The sequence below is a fragment of the Euphorbia lathyris genome, chromosome 5 (assembly GCF_963576675.1).
Source record: "Euphorbia lathyris chromosome 5, ddEupLath1.1, whole genome shotgun sequence".
NCBI classification, from domain to species: domain Eukaryota; kingdom Viridiplantae; phylum Streptophyta; class Magnoliopsida; order Malpighiales; family Euphorbiaceae; genus Euphorbia; species Euphorbia lathyris.
The window spans coordinates 16,909,271-16,928,944 of record NC_088914.1 but is presented as its reverse complement, the minus strand read 5'-3'; the positions used below and the strand labels follow the sequence as shown (position 1 = coordinate 16,928,944).

General features: G+C 38.2%; 1 protein-coding gene across 4 annotated transcripts; it reads left to right on the top strand.

Moving 5' to 3' along the window:
• Positions 1–896: 896 nt before the first annotated feature.
• On the top strand, positions 897–10,402 carry LOC136230719 (putative disease resistance protein RGA3). Of its 4 annotated transcripts, none has more exons than XM_066019885.1 (4): positions 897–955; positions 1,041–1,324; positions 1,728–4,091; positions 4,183–4,602. In XM_066019885.1, the coding sequence occupies exons 2-3, from the start codon at positions 1,151–1,153 to the stop codon at positions 3,846–3,848; spliced, it is 2,295 nt and encodes a 764-aa protein (XP_065875957.1). In that variant the 5' UTR covers positions 897–955; positions 1,041–1,150; the 3' UTR covers positions 3,849–4,091; positions 4,183–4,602. The 4 variants fall into 4 exon arrangements, with proteins under 4 accessions (XP_065875957.1, XP_065875956.1, XP_065875955.1 ...); XM_066019884.1 differs by adding an exon at positions 10,163–10,402 and having other exon boundaries at positions 903–1,324; positions 4,183–4,382; XM_066019883.1 differs by adding an exon at positions 9,745–10,085 and having other exon boundaries at positions 903–1,324; positions 4,183–4,382.
• The last annotated feature ends 9,272 nt before the right edge of the window (positions 10,403–19,674 follow it).

Genomic DNA, 19,674 nt, shown 5'->3' with positions numbered 1-19,674 from the left:
TACAAATAAGATTCATTTATCGAATTGGGTTTCTGTTTGCAGATAGAAGAATATGGGAGGGGCTGATATCAGAAAAGCTAGACATTAATAGCATCCTCTTGATAAAGATGTTGTTTGGGGACACTGGCTCGGGGTGCCAACTTAGTTGGAATGTCCGGTTGCTCTGTTCTTTAGTGCCGGTATTTACTCAAAAAATCATCATGATAAAGATGTTGTGGTGGAAAATCCTAATGCCCTTTGGGTCCAGGTTTTAGCTTCCATGTGCAAGAAAGATGTAATCTTTGGTGGTGTTAAAAAAATCTCTATTAACATTATCCTCTTGACGAAGATGTTGTGGAGAATGTGGAAAGAGCCTAATGACCATTAGGTTCGGGTTTTAGCTTCCAAATACAAGAAAGATGTCGGTCCTGTTTGGCAAATAGTTGTTAGATGTTAGTTGATTACATTTTTGGTTAGCTGATTGTGTAAACATGTTTGGTAAAATTTAGTTGATTGGTAATAACTATTTGATAAAACCTTTATTTGGGGTTAAATGATAGTAATTAGAGGTAAAAATGGCGTTCAAAAGAGATGGAACAATAAGCTAATTGAAAAAGTTCATAAAACCATTTTTTTCAAAATTAGCTTTTTGGACTCATTAATCTCTTTTAAAAAAAACTCTTTCAATAATGAATTATAAGGGGTGAAAAATACCACTTTTATGGAGTTAAGAGGGTAAATAGAACATTCTATGAGTTAGGGGATAAATGGACAAGTTGAGAAGGTGAGAAATACCATTTTTTTTATAGAATTAATGGGGTAAATAGAACATTCGATCAGTTGAGAGGGTAAAATGACCAATTTGTACAAGTTGAGACGCTGGGGAATCATTAGGCCAAAAGAAAAAGAAAACAAAAGAAAAAAGCAATTCCCTCTGCAAACAAAGAAAGGTCAAACTTCCATCACGGTCTTTGATGTATGGAATATCTCTCCTTCAGATTTCCATTAAAGTTGTTTTCTACTTCCTGAATTCAGAGTAAAAATGACTGATATTGTCCTAGGTTTTGCGGTGGAGGAAGCATTGAGAAGGGTGCTGTCCCGTATCACTGTAGAAATCAAACAAGCTTGGGGCCTTGATGATGAACTTACTAGACTTCGAGAATCATTGGCCATGGTTCGTGATTTGTTACAAGATGCTGAAGACCAACAGATGACTCAATTGGCTATCAGGCGATGGCTGAAGAAACTGAAGGTATGGGCGTATGATGCTGAAGATGTTCTTGATGATTTGGCCTATGAAGTTCTTCGACAAAAAGTGGAGATTGAGAACAAGGCAGGGGCAAAGGTACGAAACTTCTTAACATTCTCCAAAGGCATTAATTTTTTCCAGAAGACTGCATTTCATGTCAAAATGGTCCGCAAGGTAAAAAATGTAGATGAGTCGCTCGATAAAATTAAGAATGAAGCATTTGGTTTTGGACTTAGTGTCATCTCTACTGATAGGAAGTCTCAAATAAGGCGGAATCGAGTGACAGACTCTATAATTGACCATCTGGTCGTGGGGAGGGAAGCTGAAGTCTCCCTAATTGTGGATCTCTTGGCTACTTCCCGGGATCAACCAAGTCTTACTGTTCTTGCCATTGTGGGCATGGTTGGTCTTGGAAAGACAACTGTAGCTAAATTGGTGTGTCAAGAAGCAATTGCGAAAAAGCTTTTTGATGTGAAAATGTGGGTTTGTGTTTCTACAGATTTTTGGTGTGTCAATTCCTTCAGACTTAGAAGCAATTGGGAAGGAGATTGCAAGTAAATGCAGAGGATTGCCATTAGCTGCAAGAGTTTTAGGAGGAACGCTACATCGCAACACGAGGTTAGAAGAATGGTTAGCAATAAAAAACAGCAATGTCTTGAATGTTTCAGAAAGCAAGGTCAGCAGCATCGAGTCTATTTTGAGATTAAGTTTTGATCTATTGCCTTCGCATTTGAAGCCATGTGTTGCTTATTGTTCAATTTTTCCAAAAAGTATTCTCATTTGGAAGGTAGATTTGATTCATCTTTGGATGGCTCAAGGTCTTCTTGATTCATCTATGGAAGACACTGGAGAGAAGTACTTCAAGGAATTGCTTCTTAGTTCTTTCTTACAAGATGGAATATTTGATGACCTTGGGAATCTTATAGGTGCAAGGATGCATGATCTTGTGCATGAACTTGTATTATCTATTTCCAAGCCTAATATTATGACTTGGGAGACTTGTTCAGCTGGAAATGGCACATCTCCTATTAAACATCTGAATATGGTCCCTTATGGGGGATCAGGAGGACCAGTACCAGTATTTCCCAAAGATGAAGCTAAAACATTGCGCACTTTATTCACTGTAAGTGCTGATGGATTTTACGACTCGTGGAAGTTCAAGAGTTTGCGGACTCTAAGATTAGTAGGTGATAATGTAAAAGAGTTGCCAGCTTCAGTTGGAAAGTTGAAACATTTGAGATATCTTGATGTCTCATTTAGTAAAATCACAAAGTTACCTGAATCCCTCACCAAGCTCTACAATCTGCAAACGTTGTCCATGTTTGATTGCAAATTACTCGAAAAGCTTCCCAAGACATTGGGAAATTTAGTGAGCTTGAGGCATATTGGTTTTTCTTATGAGAAGCAAATGCCTAGTAATGTAGGCCACCTAACTAATCTTCGACGGCTTTCCTTTTTTGTCGTGGGTCCTGACCGAGGCGGTAGTATTCAAGAATTAGAATGCTTAGACGAGCTAAGAGGTGCATTGATGATATCTAATTTGGAGCTGGTGAGAGATGAAGAAGAAGCTAAAAAAGCAAATCTGCAGAGTAAAAGGAAAATAGAAGAACTAGAACTTCTTTGGAGTGTCGAAAGAGAAAGCTCCAACTGTACTGATGGGGCAGTGCTGAATGGTCTCCAACCGTTTGAGGACTTAAAAAGATTGATAATTAAATATTATTTGGGTGAAAATTTTCCTTCTTGGTTGTTGACAATGGAAATTACTAGATATGGGGGTGATTGTTGCTTGCTAAAAAATTTGATGGTGCTGAAGCTGGAAGGCTGTAAAAGGTGTGGAGAAATTCCAAGGCTAGGCCACCTTCCGCATCTGAGAGTGCTTGAGATAGTAGGCTTGGTTAATGTGATATACATGGGTGATGAGTTTTATGGTAGCAACGGATGCACAATGTTTCCTGCGTTAAAAAGGTTAATTCTTGGTTCGATGAACTGTTTAGTTGAATGGAAGGCACCAACATCACATAATGCATTTCCATGCCTTGAAGAGTTGCGCATTTTCAAGTGTCCTAAGCTGACAAGCATCCCAATAAGTCATCTTTCTTCACTTGTTGAGTTCAGAATCGGTGATTGCCATGAATTTGGAAAGCTGTTATTTGATGAAGACCATCCTTTAACATCTCTTGACCTTTTACACATTAAATGTTGCAGCAATTTGGTGTCAATTCAAAATGTACAAGGTCTCACATCACTTCGAGATTTAATTATTGAACAATGTAATAAGTTAACATCTCTTCCGACAGGGCTACAGTTCTGCTCGTCTCTGAATAGATTGAGTATTTGGCAATGCCACGAGTTGACATCTGTTCCTGATGACTTACAGGAATTGAGCTCCCTTAATTTTTTATTTGTAGCTGAATGTCCAAAAGTAAGCAATTTTACAGGGGACACTTTGCGGCGCCTCAGCCAATTGAAATCATTAGGAATTAGTTGTTACTATGAGAGTTTTAGTTCAATCCAAGTTATCCCCTCCCTTGATTTTTTAATCATAGTTGGTCAGAATGATATCAACGTTTTGCCTAAAGCAAACTTCAAAGCCTTACTTCCCTTAAGAGCTTACGCATAGGTTATTTTAATGGTGTGGAAGCTTTTCCAGATTGGTTGGGCAACTTGTCCTCTCTTGAATACCTTGAGATTTGGGATTGCAAAAATCTCAAGTATTTACCTTCAGCTACAGCCCTTCAAAGCCTCTTGCAACTAAGGCAACTGAGAATTCTACGCTGTCCACTCCTCAAGGAATGTTGTGCGATGGGGATCGGATCTGAATGGTCGAAGATTTCCCATATCCCCAAAATCATTATGGATGGAGGTAATTTTGGACATGCTCAGCCTCAATTTTCGGTTCTTCCTTCTGGTCACTCTTGTTTCCCAGTTATTTATTTATGTTATTGATCTTGCAGTAGTTCAGAAAGGTTCTTAGAATTGGCACTAGAAATTGAATAGAGTTGACAATGTTTTCTATCATATTGCATCCTCTGCCTCATCCACATGATAAAAAGAGTTGACAGCCCAGGTTTTCATTCTCATTGAAGATTACAAGTATTTTCTGGAGTAGGCGCTAATTCAATTTTAGCCAACTTGCAAGCCATCAGGATGAAATGTGAGTTCCACTGACTTGTTATTCATAGCTGTTTCTCAGGAAAATTATTTCTGTCATTTACTTTCTTGTATATGTTTGGTATTTTACCTGGTTATTAATTGTTGGGACATAGAGAGGTTCTAAGCTTCAGATGGAAAAGATGATTTCGAATGTGATCTATAATTTATTTTGTTGTATCATGAGATGAATAACTAGATGACACCTTTAGTTTTTGTTGAATTGCTATGATTAACAAACTTGAAATTCATCAATAATGGTAATTTGATTAAACTTTGAAACTAAAGCAGCCCCATTGGAGTTGAGAACCTGAAAGGCTTTGAGGAGAACGCTAAATTCTGGTTGGTGCCATCAAATTTATGTGTAGAAACTTTTATATGATTCTTAGACATGTGCATATATTCCAAAAATGCTATGTCCTTGTCATTTTTTAAATCACAGCAATAAGCTCAAGGGAATAAAAATTCGAGTTTTTATCTGTCTATCCATTCTTGCACCATGTCCAACACTTGCTCTTCTCATCAGTCCTTTTGGCGTTAACCATTTACTTCAGACTTTATATGTTACAAATTCTCTTATGATTGTTAGGAAATTTTAAGCTTTCTCTGTTCCAATGTTTTCATTTTTGGACAGAACAATTCGTGCCTGTTTAGGATGATGAGATCTTTTGTAGATCCTGTGACATATTTCTAGGAGAGGAGCATTGAAATTAATAAGGATATTTAGAGTAAGACTTGTGGTCCTTATAATTTGTTCTAGAATGTTATACTTTTTTATATAAAAAGGGAAAAAGAAGGTGGTAATGTTTGACTGAGTGAGCAGAAAACGAGAGAGAGAGAGACATAGTCTGGTCCAATACCATGCATTTATTATTCGTTTTGGGTCAAATTCAACACCCTAGGCCAGATTCAACTCCTACATCTAAACTTTTCCAGTTAAATACCAATGATACGCCTGGAGCTGTTTTGGTAAGTTCACCATTAACTGGTGAGAATTATTTTGCTTGGAGTCACGCTATGCTTCTTGCATTAAGCGTAAAGAAGAAAATAGCGTTTGTACAACAAACCAATCTTGAACCAGATGTAGATTCAGAGGAATACTAAGCTGGGGATCAGGCTGACAGCATGGTGAAGTCATGGATTCTTAATTCCATGAATAAGGAGCTTGCAGAATCCTTCTTCTATCCAACTACTTCTCGATCTCTCTGGAATGAGCTTGAGAAGCGATTTGGTACTTCTAATGGACCACAGTTATACAAGCTTGCTAAAGACCTCTCTACCTTTTGTCAAGGTAATCTACCAGTCTCAAGCTATTTTACACAATTATCTCGCCTCTGGAATGAATTTGATCATCTTAGACCACCACCACTGTGCAAATGTGGAGCACATTCTAAAATGATGGCTCAACAAGAGGGTGATAGATTACTACAGTTTCTTTTTGGATTGAATGATTGATATGATAACGTAAAGAATCAAATTCTTCTTCTCGAGCCTCTTCCGGATCTTAACAAGGCTTATTCTATGATAATGCAAGTAGAAAAACAGAGAGAAGTCAGCTCATCTCAACATCTTGAAATTGCTAATTTCAGTAAGCAGTCCAATTCACAAACTAGTCGAAGATCTTTTCCTTCCACTGGATCTAGCATAGGATCCAGTTCTACTCTTGGATCTAGCATAGGATCCAACTCTACTTCTCAGAAGAAAGATTGTGTGAAAAGAAGACAAATACTGTGATCATTGTGATCGAACAGGACATACAAGAGAGACTTGTTTTAGACTCACTGGTTATCCAGATTGGTACAACGCAAACTTCAAGAAGGATGGGAAGAAGAAGGGGAAATCTGATCAAGCTCATTGTGCTGCATCTATGGAGCCATCTACAGATATCTCTGGAGGAGATGTTTCCCCTCACTTTGCTTCATATATTGATTCAGCAATCTTGAAAGCACTAAAGACTCAACAAATTTCTTCAGTGCAAGATGCTTTCACACCATTTGCAGGAGTAGTTGGTATGTTTCCTGACTCAACTATTAATGTAGATTGGATTGTGGATAGTGGAGCAACATCACATATGAGTGGATGTTTGCATTTGTTTTCCTCTGTTTCTAAGCTAGCTAATCCTAAGTCTGTGCATCTTCCTAATGGGCATAGTGTTATGGTTGATACAGTTGGTATAGTTTCTTTTACACAGACTTTTAAGCTACATAATGTCTTTTACATTCCTGCTTTTAAGTACAATCTGATGTCCGTTGGTCAGTTATTGACTCAGGCTAAGGTGACAGTCCAATTTCATATTGATCACTGTGTCTTACAATCCTCTTCTACTGGTTCCTATCTAGCTATAGGATCATTTTTAAATGGACTGTATCACATATCTGCACAGTCATTCTCTAAACTGACTCTACAAACTTATGTTTCTCCCTCTTCTCAATATAATGTTGTTTCTCAACCGCAAATTTTACCACAGGACCTATGGCACCAAAGGGTAGGACATCCATCCCCTGCTCTTTTGCCTCATATTCAAGAGATTCCTTTTTACCCTGAGTCTCATTCCTGTCCTGTGTGTCCCCTAGCTAAGCAGAAAAGATTGTCATTTCCCATAAGCCATATCTCTACCCAAATGAAACTAGATATGTTACACATGGATTTATGGGGCCCTTATCTTAAGTCATCATTGAATGGTGCAAACTATTTCCTTACCATAGTTGATGATCATACTAGATTCACCTGGCTAGTTCTACTTCAAAATAAAGCGCAGGTGTCGTCTGCTATTGAAAAATTCTTAAACATGGTTTATACTCAATTCTCTAGTCCAGTTAGGATTATTAGGACCGACAATGGTAAGGAATTTTTTTAATAACAATTGTTACCAACTTCTCACTAAACTAGGCATCCTTCACCACCATAGTTATGTTTATACTCCACGACAGAATGGTGTTGTGGAGAGAAAACATCAACACATTCTAGCTGTTTCCAGAGCTTTGCTCTTTCAAGCTTCAATGCCTACTCTGTTTTGGGGAGAAGCAGTTAGTATGGCTGCTCATCTAATCAATTTTCTTCCCAGTAAACTTTTAAAATGATCCACTCCTTATGCTCAACTCTACTCTACATCACCACCTTACCATATTCTGAAGGTTTTTGGATGCCAATGTTTCCATATTATCACTCATCACAAAACAAAATTAGAGCCCAGGGCTAATGAAGGGGTCTTCCTAGGGTATCCTGTGAATCAAAAGGGATATAGAATATGGGATCTTACTCAAGAAAAACTCCTAGTGTCTAGGGATGTCATGTTTTATGAACATATATTCCCCTATTCTATTCTCAAATCATCTTCATCCTCTTCTAAAGTTCCTCTTCCTTGTCCCATTGATGACCCTATCTTGCTTGATTCTATATCTGTTCTACCATCACTACCACGACAATTTGTTCCTTCACAGCATGTCCCTACTGATGATCCAGTTCTTTCTTCTCCTAATCCCACCGTTACAGAACATAGCTCTCCACACCTTCCTACTGATATAGAAAACAGTCCTTCACCTCTCTCTGATCATCAAAGACCACTAAGACAGCATAGGAAGCCATCTTGGCTCAATGATTTCGTTTCTAATGTTAGTCTTCAGTCCTCTTATCCACATTTCTCATCTCTTCCTTCCTATACTGTACCTCACATGGCTTTTGTGATCAATTTATATCAACTTAAAGAACCTAAAGATTATGAGGAGGCTAAAGCTAATCCTCTATGGGTTGAAGCTATGCATAAAGAATTATCAACCCTTAAAGATAATGGTACTTGGATCTTAACTACTCTTCCTCCTTCCACTAAAGCCATTGCCAGCAGATGGATTTTTAAAATTAAGTACAAGCCTAGTGTAGAAGTAGAGAGGTTCAAAGCGAGACTTGTGGCCAAGGGCTATAGTCAATTATATGGAGAAGATTATTTTGATTCTTTTAGCCCTGTAGCCAAAATAGTGACAGTTAGACTTGTGGTTGCTATAGCTACCAGTATACAATGGCCAATTCATCAACTGGATGTGAACAACGCTTATCTGCATGGGTTCATTGAAGAAGATCTTTATATGCAGCCTCCACAAGGTTATAGTAAAGCAATGTCTGGACAAGTGTGTAAGCTCATCAAATCACTTTATGGGCTGAAACAAGCTGGGAGGCAGTGGAATAAAGAGCTGACCAGCATTTTACTCACTTTTGGTTTTCATAGGTCGACACATGATCATTGTCTTTTTTTACACATCACAGATTCCTCATTTACCATTCTTGTAGTATATGTAGATGATATTTTGCTCAAAGGAACTAGTTTACAGCTTATCAATGATGTCAAAGCTTTTCTTCTTGACAAGTTCACCATTAAGGATCTAGGCAGTATAAAATACTTCTTGGGGATCGAATTGGCAAGGGATCATGCTGGTCTTACTTTAAGCCAGACTAAGTATTCAAGGGATATTCTTCTTGATGCAGGAGTTGTTGAAATGCAGCCTGCTTCTAGTCCTCTATCACATGGAATTATCCTCACTTATTCAGGTACCCCTTTGCCTGACCCTTCCAAATATAGAAGGCTGGTTGGTAGACTTTTGTACTTGAATTTTACCAGGCCAGACCTTACATTCGCCACTCAACAACTATCCCAATATATGCAAGCACCTTGTAATCATCATCTGCAAGCAGCAATTCATGTTCTAGATATCTGAAAGGAACTCTGCATCTTGGACTTTTCTACTCAGCTAGCTCTACTTTCACCCTCACAGCATATTGTGACGCTTACTGGGGTACTTGTAGACAATCAAGGAGGTCTGTCACGGGTTTTTGTGTGTTTTTGGGTAAGTCTTTAATTTCTTGGAAGGCCAAGAAGCAGTCTACGCATCAGCAGAAGCCGAATATAGAAGCATGTCAACCACAGCGTGTGAATTGAAATGGCTCTCATATTTGTTGACTGACTTCAGAATTGATATTGCTTACCCTATGAAGTTATTCTGTGATAACACATCAGCTATTCAGATAGCCAAAGATTCTATTGACCATGACAGAACCAAACATTTTGACATTGATGTACATATCATCTGAGAACATGTAGAGAATGGATTCCTTTGCACTATTTATGTTTCTTCAGAATGTCAACTAGCAGATCTATTCACAAAATCTCTGCCTGCTTCACAGATGTTTGATGCCTTGGTCCAAATGGGATTAGTTCAATTGCCTAGTGTTTAGGCTTAAAGGGGGAGTGTTAGCTTTTGATTTAATATGATTGGTATTTTAGTATTTTCCCATGTTGGGTAGTTTAGTCTTTTCACATGTACTATAAATCCACCTTACTAATAAGCTCCAATTACTCTATCAATTTCCAATGTCAGATTCAATTCAGTCATGTATCCATCGCCATCCCTTAGAGGCACTCCTTCTACCCTGGCGCCATCGACTCTTGATCGGGTCGTTACGGGAAGAGATGAGAAAGTAAAAGAAACTTCTTTCATGTAAATTTCTGCTAGAAATTGAAGTTTTTGTGTATGGTCTGATTTTCTGTTTTAGGTTCCTAGTTTCTGTTTTTCGATGTGAAAAATGAGTTCTTCTGCTAACTGGATTTCTGGATTTCTGGATTTTAGTTTTGATTGTTGAATTGACAATGACAAGAGAGGAAAACATAAGAAAAGAGGGGGAATATAATGAATTAATGAGTAACTCTCTTTGTAAAAGTAATAGTTGTTTTCGAAATAACCAGTTTCCTTCTGCTAACTGGATATTTCTTTTTTTTTTGTTCCCAATCTTTTCTAGCTTGGTGCATAAATGTTTTACGATTAAAGATGGACATGAATTCAGGTAAATGATTCTATTTTTACAAGAAGCGTCATGGAAGCAGATGATCATTTATGTGCAAAATTTAAGGGCAATGTTATTCCTTTTATATTTTTTGGTCTCAGGATTCGATGAATACACAAAATTGAGAGAAACAATGTGTTCGGCTCTTTCGGCGAGAATGTGGACGTGTCAGATTATTATAGAATTATCAAATTGAGAAATTAGGTTGAGTGTGTCTACTAACTTGTGAATCGAACGATTACGAGGAATAAAAGATACTATAATCTTAAGATTCTACTCTCAAACCGATATCAACCTTAAAAGAATAATTGGAGAATAAGATAAAATAAAGTTTTATTGGGAGCGAAAGAAAATAAAATACTTGATTGTAAATTGAAACAATGAAGATTATAACTAAAATAAAGAACTGATAAATTTAAATTTGTTGAAGTCTAAAAAAAAGTTTATTAATCTAAATTGCTTGTCAGGTTTTTCTTTGATTGAGTGTGTGCAGGAAGGTTTTTTAATTGTGATTTATGCCTTTTATGGATGTTGAAAATGTATCCGTTGAATTTTTTTTAAGTTTCTTCCCGAGGGAAGGATAAGAGGGAATGCCATACACGAATCCCAGGCAGAGATTCAAGTACATGTAGAAAAGTTTTGTCTACTATTATAGATCTGACTCATTGAAAAATTATGAAGTTTTGTCTACTATTATAGACCATGAAATCGATGTTGAGTGGAACGTGTTTCTCAAAGTTATGCAAAAAACAGTTTAAGCTTCTTAAATTTGAAGATAGAGATTGAAGCTCATCTGATTTATTTTTAGATTATAATTTTTTAATTAGTTTTATCGAAATATAGTACTTTTTATATGAATAAAACTATTACATTTCTTAAAAAAAATAAAAACTAAAGGAAAACTATATACTAAAAAATCAAATTCAGTACGGAGCTCTTAAAGGTGAAGTATAAGTCTGTTACTCATATAAGATTACTTGTAATTGGTGAAGTATAAGTCTGTTACAATAAAATTATTTGCATCACGAATAAAAATAAGCGTGACAAATAGTACAGCCAGCTTAATTTTGAAAATTTTAATCTAAGTTTTTTTTTATTAAGAACCTTTATAAATACATATTTTTGGGTAAAGGATGTGGAGCTGTTACAATAATGGCATTATAAATGAGGTTTTTTCCCCACCTGTGGAGCTAAATTGACCGTTGTTTAACTCATATCGAAGCTTTTAATTATCATTTATATATAAAATATTTATTGTGTTATTAACTCAGTTGCACTAGTGCATAAATGGTATTTGGCAACATTTTTCTTACCCTTTACGATCAATTTTAGAATTGTAACATTGGTTGTACAACTAACGGCAAATATCTTACCTATTGGCAACAATTTTTATTCTAAAACTGATGCCAAAGGTAAGATCTTTGATAACGATTTGACAAAGATCAATGACATCTGCTTTTATTTTAAAACCGATGCGAAAGGTAAGATCTTTGGCAATGGTTTTTGATTAAAAACTGATGCCAAAGATCAAAAGGCTTGCTAAACTACATTATTATACAAACCGTTACTAATAAATAATTTTTGAGATTGGGTTTTTACGACAACCAACCCCAAAAACCTTTGCCATCAGTTTTTTTCTTATAGAAACTGTTACAATTAGGCATCACCAAATATCATTTTTCCACTAGTGACAAAGTGTTTAAAATGTTTATTGTGTTACTAATACAATCGTAATCATTAAATGTAAATATGTAGGTCCGTGAGAATGAACATTATCCCTCTCTTTCTTTATGTCACCTTTTTTTTATTGACAATTATTTTGACATCTCTAAAGGCGACATTGATAAAGAACACATTAATCACAAATTAGGTTATGATTTTGTACAGATTAATTCAAGTTGAAGAGAGATGAATTAATAATAATAAAAGAAAGAAAGAAATAGACATTAGGGCTTTATGCAAATGTATACTATGATGCAAATAGCCGTTTAAGCTGAGATTGTTCTGATCAATATATTTTGGTTAAAACTTGGTACTCTAAATCAATCATTTTTAATGATAAAATGGAGACAAATCTCTTTAAAAAAATGTCTTCAATCTGAATCACAACCAGGGATTTTTTTAAGAGCAAAACATCAAACACAAGCATCTATCCAATGGTAAAAAGTATCAAATTATTAGGCTACCATGCTACCTATACAAGAGGATTGAGAGCAGCTCCAACAAAAACAATGCCAAAAACGTCGTCTTTGATCATAAACAAGAACGGATGATACGCAACAAAATTTAGTTCAGAAGGCTTCAAAGAGCACCCACCATTCCAACATGCAGTGACATTAGTTGATGTTCTGCCTTAATCGTTTACTTCAATATATGATTTCTGAATTGCTTCCGACACATAAACAACCTCTGACGTATCAACCATCTCTTTTATCTCAGCTTTCTTGTCATCAAAAGGCAAATTCAATCCTAGTTCATGATCTTAGAAACATTCAATGTATATTCATATTTCAATTTTGGCAACCACATGACTGGCTGAAGGGGCGACTCCAGTATTTTAGGAGCCCTAGACAGCTCTCATACTCCAATTTTTTTAAAATTTAAATTTAATATATATAAAATATAATTAATTTTTAACTCAATAAGATGAACCCGTTGAAGATCAAACTTTTTGACAATTTACAGTGAACGAAACAATGAATTGCTATATTATTATTAGATTATGTACAATTAATGCCTATAGTTATTGGGTGAAAACCGATTTAACCCTTACGCTTAATACATCATTTGGGTGGGATACCTGGAAATAAGTAGGTATAATCATTATAGGACTAAAAAACTTACCAAATGACAAAACTTCCAATTCACATTCATATATAAAATACAAAATAATTGTTCATGTTGAAGGCGGAGGATAAAGTTAATTGTACGGACTATTACCTCTCAAAAGAGAACAAGAAGAAGAAGACAGGAAATAGAAACACAACTTGAACGATGTTAAATCAGATTTACATTCGAAACAATCAGAAAAATATAATCATTCTAAGGTTGAAATTTTTTTAAGATTACCTTCATCGATAACAACTTTCGGGATATGGGAAATCTTGGACCATTCAGAGCCACTCCCCTTTGCGCAGCTTTCCTTGAGGCATGGACAGTTCACAATTTTCAGCTCCTTTAATTGGGAAAGGCCTTGAAGAGCTGTAGCTGAAGGTAGATACTTAAGATTGACAAAGTTCCCAATGACAAGCAACTCAAGAGATGAGAATTTCCCAAACCACTCTGGCAAAGCTTCTAAGCCATCAAAATCACATATTTGTAATACCTTGATGCGAGTGAGATTTTGAAGTTAATCAGGCAGAGATTTATAATCATTCTGACCTGTTATGACTAAAGAACTAATCCCCAAGTTTATCAATTGGGTGAGTCGCTGTAAAATGTCCCCTGTGAAATTGATCACATTTGGACAATTAACTATAGTTAAAGAAGCAAGTGAACCTATTTCCGGCAAGTCTTCAGGAACAGGTGTCAGCTAGTGGGCATTTCCAGATAAACAACATTCTTAGTGACGAATATAGTTTTAGCCGTCTTGGAATAGAGATTAATTTATCACAGTATTGGATCCTTAAAACCTGAAGGGAGGTGAGATCTTGTACACTTTGAAAAGGTGCCAAATTACCACAACTTCCTATGTGTAACAGGCGGAGAGAACTCCAAGGGTGGACATTGTCCAATACCAGCTCGTCAAATGCATCACACTGTTCCATTGTAAACTCCACAAGTGCAGAAAGATGACTTATCGGGATGTTTCTCAACTTAGGACACTTGGAAATGTGCAACTCTTCCAGACATGGAAAAGCATTAAATGTTATCGGTGCCTTCCATTCAACTAAACTCCCCATGGAACCAATAACTAATCTTTTTAGAGCAGGAAACAGTACCCATTCGTTGCTTGTGCTTGCTTCATTGCTACCATAAAACTCATCACCCATGTATTCCACATTGTCCAATCCTACTATCTCAAGCTTTCTAAGAAGAGGAAGATTCCCTACCTTTGGAATTTCTCCACACCTTCTACAGCTTTCCAGTTTTAGCCACACCAAATTGTTAAGTGAGCAACAATCACCAGCAGATGTAGTTACTTTCATTGTCAACAGCCATGAGGGAAATTGTTTTCTCAAATAATTCTTAATCACTAATCCTTTCAACTCCTGACACGACTGGAGACCTTCCAACACGTTCTCATCATTATAGCTGGGTTTTAGTGATCTTACTGATGCAGCGCGGAATCCACTGAGAGTTTTAAACCGTAAACTCACAAAGGCTAACAACTTATCTAGCTAAACTAGAAGGAGTGGATCCTAATTCATGGACTAAATCCATAGGAATAGTGAAATCCCCATTGTTGAAGGATAAAACCTTAACAAACTTCACAAGGAAGAAGATGATAAATTGTATTTCATAAAAGTTTTTTATTACAATGAGAAAGAGATGAATTTATATCATCTCAAAAACCTAATTGCCAAATTACAAAAGGGTAAATTATCTAGCTAATTAAAATACAAATCTAAAGGGTAAAGTAGGGTTAATGGTAAAGGGGTGGCATGCTTGTAAATAAAGAGTGGTAGAGTTGTAAATAGGTAGTGGTCCCAAGTATGGAGAACTTGGGGAGGAAGTATTCTTCAGCCGAAACACGCCCCGCGTGTCACGTACTACGCCCCGCGTGAAAGCGTCTTTGAGTTTGAATGCTCCAAGAGTGGTCTTGTACGCCCCGCGCCTGAGGAGACACGCCCCGCGTATGAGGAGGCACGCCCCGCGTATTAGGAGGCACGCCCCGCGTACATGAGCTCCTGGAACTGGTTCTCTCCGAAGGCTTGGTCCACGCCCCGCGTACTAGACAACACGTCCCGCGTGGACTGCCCAAGTGACCCCCTTCTCGCGTGGTTTCTTCCTCTCTCTCGGCTCCGGATTCACGCTCCGCGTGTCCTCTCTCACGCCCCGCGTCCAGGGACAAGATGTCCTCATCATTCTCCTCTTCTTCAAAAGAGTTGGCCCCCAACTCAACTATAGAATAAGAATTGTGCTCGGTAGGTATTAGCCACTCCATATATGGCCGGCTTCCCCTTATCTTTATGAACTCTCCCCACACCTCAACTCGTGTGTTGTTCCCGGTGCACATCCCCCATAAGACTCGCCTCCATATCCGACCGACATCAAACGGAATATCTCGACGAAGTTGATCAAACCAATCTGTCCCAATGTCTTGGAAGCTCCTCCACACTCCCACGACATGTCTAACCGACCAACCCCGGATCTCCTCTTCCTCCACTTCACCCGGACGGCCATTCCCGTTCACCAAATACTCTTTGGAGCTCACTCTCTTCATCATCACATCACTCCTCATTGACTCCTCATAGGGTTGATGTCCCCTCAACAAACATAACATATATCCCAACACATGCACATCAATCAAGAACAAAATAACAAGTTCCGAATTTACCAAGTGAGAGGCTCGGTTCATTCCTAATGTGCGTGTGTTAAGAATCTCCTTTCTCCCTAGAGGCGTCACAACATACCCTTCATCCGTTTCCTTTAAGCTCAAGCAACTATGAGGAAGACATAGCATACGACCTCCCGGATCCCATACAATGTCACGTGGTATCTTCCCCAAAGGTAGAATGCCCCGGGGTTGTCCGTTGAGAGACACATACCCCCATCTTCGAACGTTGGTCCCACATCTCCACTTTCCTCTATTCCCTTCCGGAACTCTCGCTCATAATAGTCAAGTTCATCATCATTAAGTAGCTCAATTTCGAAGTTTCCTTCTCCATCAATCTCCTCTCCTAGATCATCTTCTTCTTGACCATACGGAATTTCACTTCCCTCTTCATCCGCAATCCGCTCTCTCCCACGACATATCGTTCCTATTGGCTTCTCTCCATAGCTCAAGCCGACTATCCCACGTGCTAAGCCGCTTGACTCCAAAGACATACTACCATCCAACATGGTAGAACCACCAACATCTCTCCCATCTCCATACTCATCAACCTCCACACATAATGAAATTTCATCATTCTTCCCAAAAAGATTAATAAGCCCAAGGTCACTCTCCCCTTCCTCAAGAATAATACCCCCACTTTCATCACACACACAAGTAAAATTATGCTTAAGGGGTATTTCATCAAATACATGGGAAGCGTCCCTTGCAAAATGGGTCTCCTCATTCTTAGCACACACAAAGTCAACCTCCCCCATGTTTTCACATACAACCATCCCTTCCTCCTCATCCATAAATGAATTTAAATCTTCCTCCACAATTTCATATCAACAATTTCACAAGAAGAATTTAAACCCATTTCATCCTCACAAACAACATCACCAACATCTTCCATAGCAATAGGAATATCCAAAACTTCAATATTAGAGATTGGAATCTTAGGAGTTACCTTTACCACATATGATGGAGAAGAGATTAGTGATGGATCTTTAGGAGGTAAAGTAGTGGTTGCCCTTTGGAGCCTCCTCATCTCTATATGCTCCAAGTCCTTCCGTACCTTCCTTAGTAACTCTTCACATAGGAGCTCCGACTTCCTCAGCCCGGCTCTAAGACGTTCCTTTTGTCTCCGGTGAGGTTCTCCGGCGGGTTGGATGCGGCTATTTCGAAACTCGAGAATAAGCCTCTCCGTATCAAGACGCCTTTCTCTTCGTTCCGCTTCTTGTTTTTCTTCAAGCTCATTCATCTTGTCATTGATTGCCTTCATGCTTGATTCTAGTGCTTCAAGCCTTTGCTCATGGGTTCCAATGGCTTCGGTGGTGATACGTGGTTGAACCATTTCCGAGAAGAAGTCTCCGGTCAAGGAAAATGACTCGGCTCTGATACCAAATGATGCAGCGCGGAATCCACTGAGAGTTTTAAACCGTAAACTCACAAAGGCTAACAACTTATCTAGCTAAACTAGAAGGAGTGAATCCTAATTCATGGACTAAATCCATAGGAATAGTGAAATCCTCATTGTTGAAGGATAAAACCTTAACAAACTTCACAAGGAAGAAGATGATAAATTGTATTTCATAAAAGTTTTTTATTACAATGAGAAAGAGATGAATTTATATCATCTCAAAAACCTAATTGCCAAATTACAAAAGGGTAAATTATCTAGCTAATTAAAATACAAATCTAAAGGGTAAAGTAGGGTTAATGGTAAAGGGGTGGCATGCTTGTAAATAAGGAGTGGTAGAGTTGTAAATAGGTAGTGGTCCCAAGTATGGAGAACTTGGGGAGGAAGTATTCTTCAGCTGAAACACGCCCCGCGTGTCACGTACTACGCCCCGCGTGAAAGCGTCTCTGAGTTTGAATGCTCCAAGAGTGGTCTTGTACGCCCCGCGCCTGAGGAGACACGCCCCGCGTATGAGGAGGCACGCCCCGCGTATTAGGAGGCACGCCCCGCGTACATGAGCTCCTGGAACTGGTTCTCTCCGAAGGCTTGGTCCACGCCCCGCGTACTAGACAACACGTCCCGTGTGGACTGCCCAAGTGACCCCCTTCTCGCGTGGTTTCTTCCTCTCTCTCGGCTCCGGATTCACGCTCCGCGTGTCCTCTCTCACGCCCCGCGTCTAGGGACAAGATGTCCTCATCACTTACGGATTCATCATGTGACTGGAATGCGGTTTCATCATTGTAGTCTCTGTCACCACTCCACACAAGTTCTAATTTATCTAATTTCCTTTTACTTTGCAAATTTGCTTTCTTAGCTTCCTCTTCATCTCTCACCAGCTCTAGATTATCAATTCAAATCTTAAGTTGTTTAAACATTCTAATTTTTGAATACTACCTCCTCGATCAGGGCCCACAAAAAAAAAAAACAATCATGTGAAGATTAGTTAGGCAACCTACCCCACTTGGCATTTGCTTCTCATAAGAAAAAATAAGACGATTCAAGCTCACCAAGTTTTTCAATCTTTTGGGAAGCTTTTCAAGTAATTCGCACTCCAACATCAATAATACTTGCAGATTGTAAAGCTTGGTGATGGATTCAGGTAATGCTGTGATTTCACTGTACGAGCATCAAGAAATCTCAAATGTTTCAGCTTTCCAATCGAAGCTGGCAATACTTTGACATTTCTACCCCTTAATCTAAGAACATGCAAACACGCACGAGTCATAAAATACATCAGCACTTGCTGCAAATAAAGTGCACAATGCTTTAGTTTTATGTCTGAGAAATATTGGTACTGTCCCTCCAGAGTCCCCATGAGGGATGATATTCAGATGTTGAATATGAGATGTATCATTTCCAGCTGAGCAATTCTCCATAGTCAATGTATCAGACTTGGAAATAGATACTGCAAGCTCATGCATCCTTGCAACTTTTATATGCCCGAATTCATCATATTTTGCATCCAGAAAAAAAGAACTACGAAGCAATTCATTAAAGTAATTGTCCCCTGCATTTTCTATAGATGAGTCAAGAAGACCATGACCCCTCCATTGACTAATTAACTCTATCCTCCAAATAAAAGCACTTTTAGGAAAAATTGAGCAATAAGAAAAACAAGCCTTCAAATGGAAAGACAATCTATCAAAGCTTAGCCTCAAAATAGAGTTGACGCTAACCTCACTTGCTGAAACATTTAAGACATTGCTATTTTTTATTGCTAACCATTCCTCTTTCCTTGTTTTCCGATGTAATGGCCCCCCTATAACTCTTGCAGCTAGTGGCAATCCTCTGCACTTACTTGCAATCCCCTTCCCAATAGCTTCCAAATCTGAAGAAATTGATGCTTTGCTATCTCCTAGCACTATTTCTTCAATTATGGACCAGCATTCATCATTGGAAAGCAAATGCAGTTTTTGCCTAAACTGTGTGGAAGTTTCCATTAGCATTGCTACTTGGTCACTTCGAGTTGTGACAACAACAACATTCCCATTGCTTTTAGTAATTGATGACAAACGAGTCTTTAATCTATCCCACCTCTCATATTTTTGATTCCATACATTATTAAGCACAAGAAGAAAATATTTCCCTTCTAGTTCCTCTGCAAGATGTCGAAGTGTTGCATCCTTGTTGGTTATCCCTCCTGCATTTTTATTAAGAGTTTGCAACATTTCTCCTAGAATTTTTATGAGAGGTGGGCATGGGTGGGATTGGGAAGACTACTGTAGCTAAACTGGTGTGTCAAGAAGCAATGGACAAGAAACTTTTTAATGTGAAAATGTGGATTTCTGTTTCTACCGACTTCGACAAGCAAAAAATTCTAGGAAAAATGTTGCAAACTCTTAATAAAAATGCTGGACGGATAACCAACAAGGATGCAACACTTCGGCATCATGCTGAGGAACTAGAAAGGAAATCTTTTCTTCTTGTGCTTGATAATGTATGGAATCAAGAATCTGAGAGGTGGACTAGATTAAAGAGTCGCATGTCATCGATTACTAAGAGCAACGGGAATGTTGTTGTTGTCACAAC

What these genes read in the sequence shown, in the direction of transcription:
- LOC136230719 (XM_066019884.1), top strand. Translation starts at nt 1,022, where the DNA reads ATGACTGATATTGTCCTAGGTTTTGCGGTGGAGGAAGCATTGAGAAGG. An exon ending in AGAACAAGGCAGGGGCAAAG is followed by an intron (nt 1,325 to 1,727) that starts GTACGAAACTTC and finishes GTGTTTCTACAG; the next exon opens with ATTTTTGGTGTGTCAATTCC.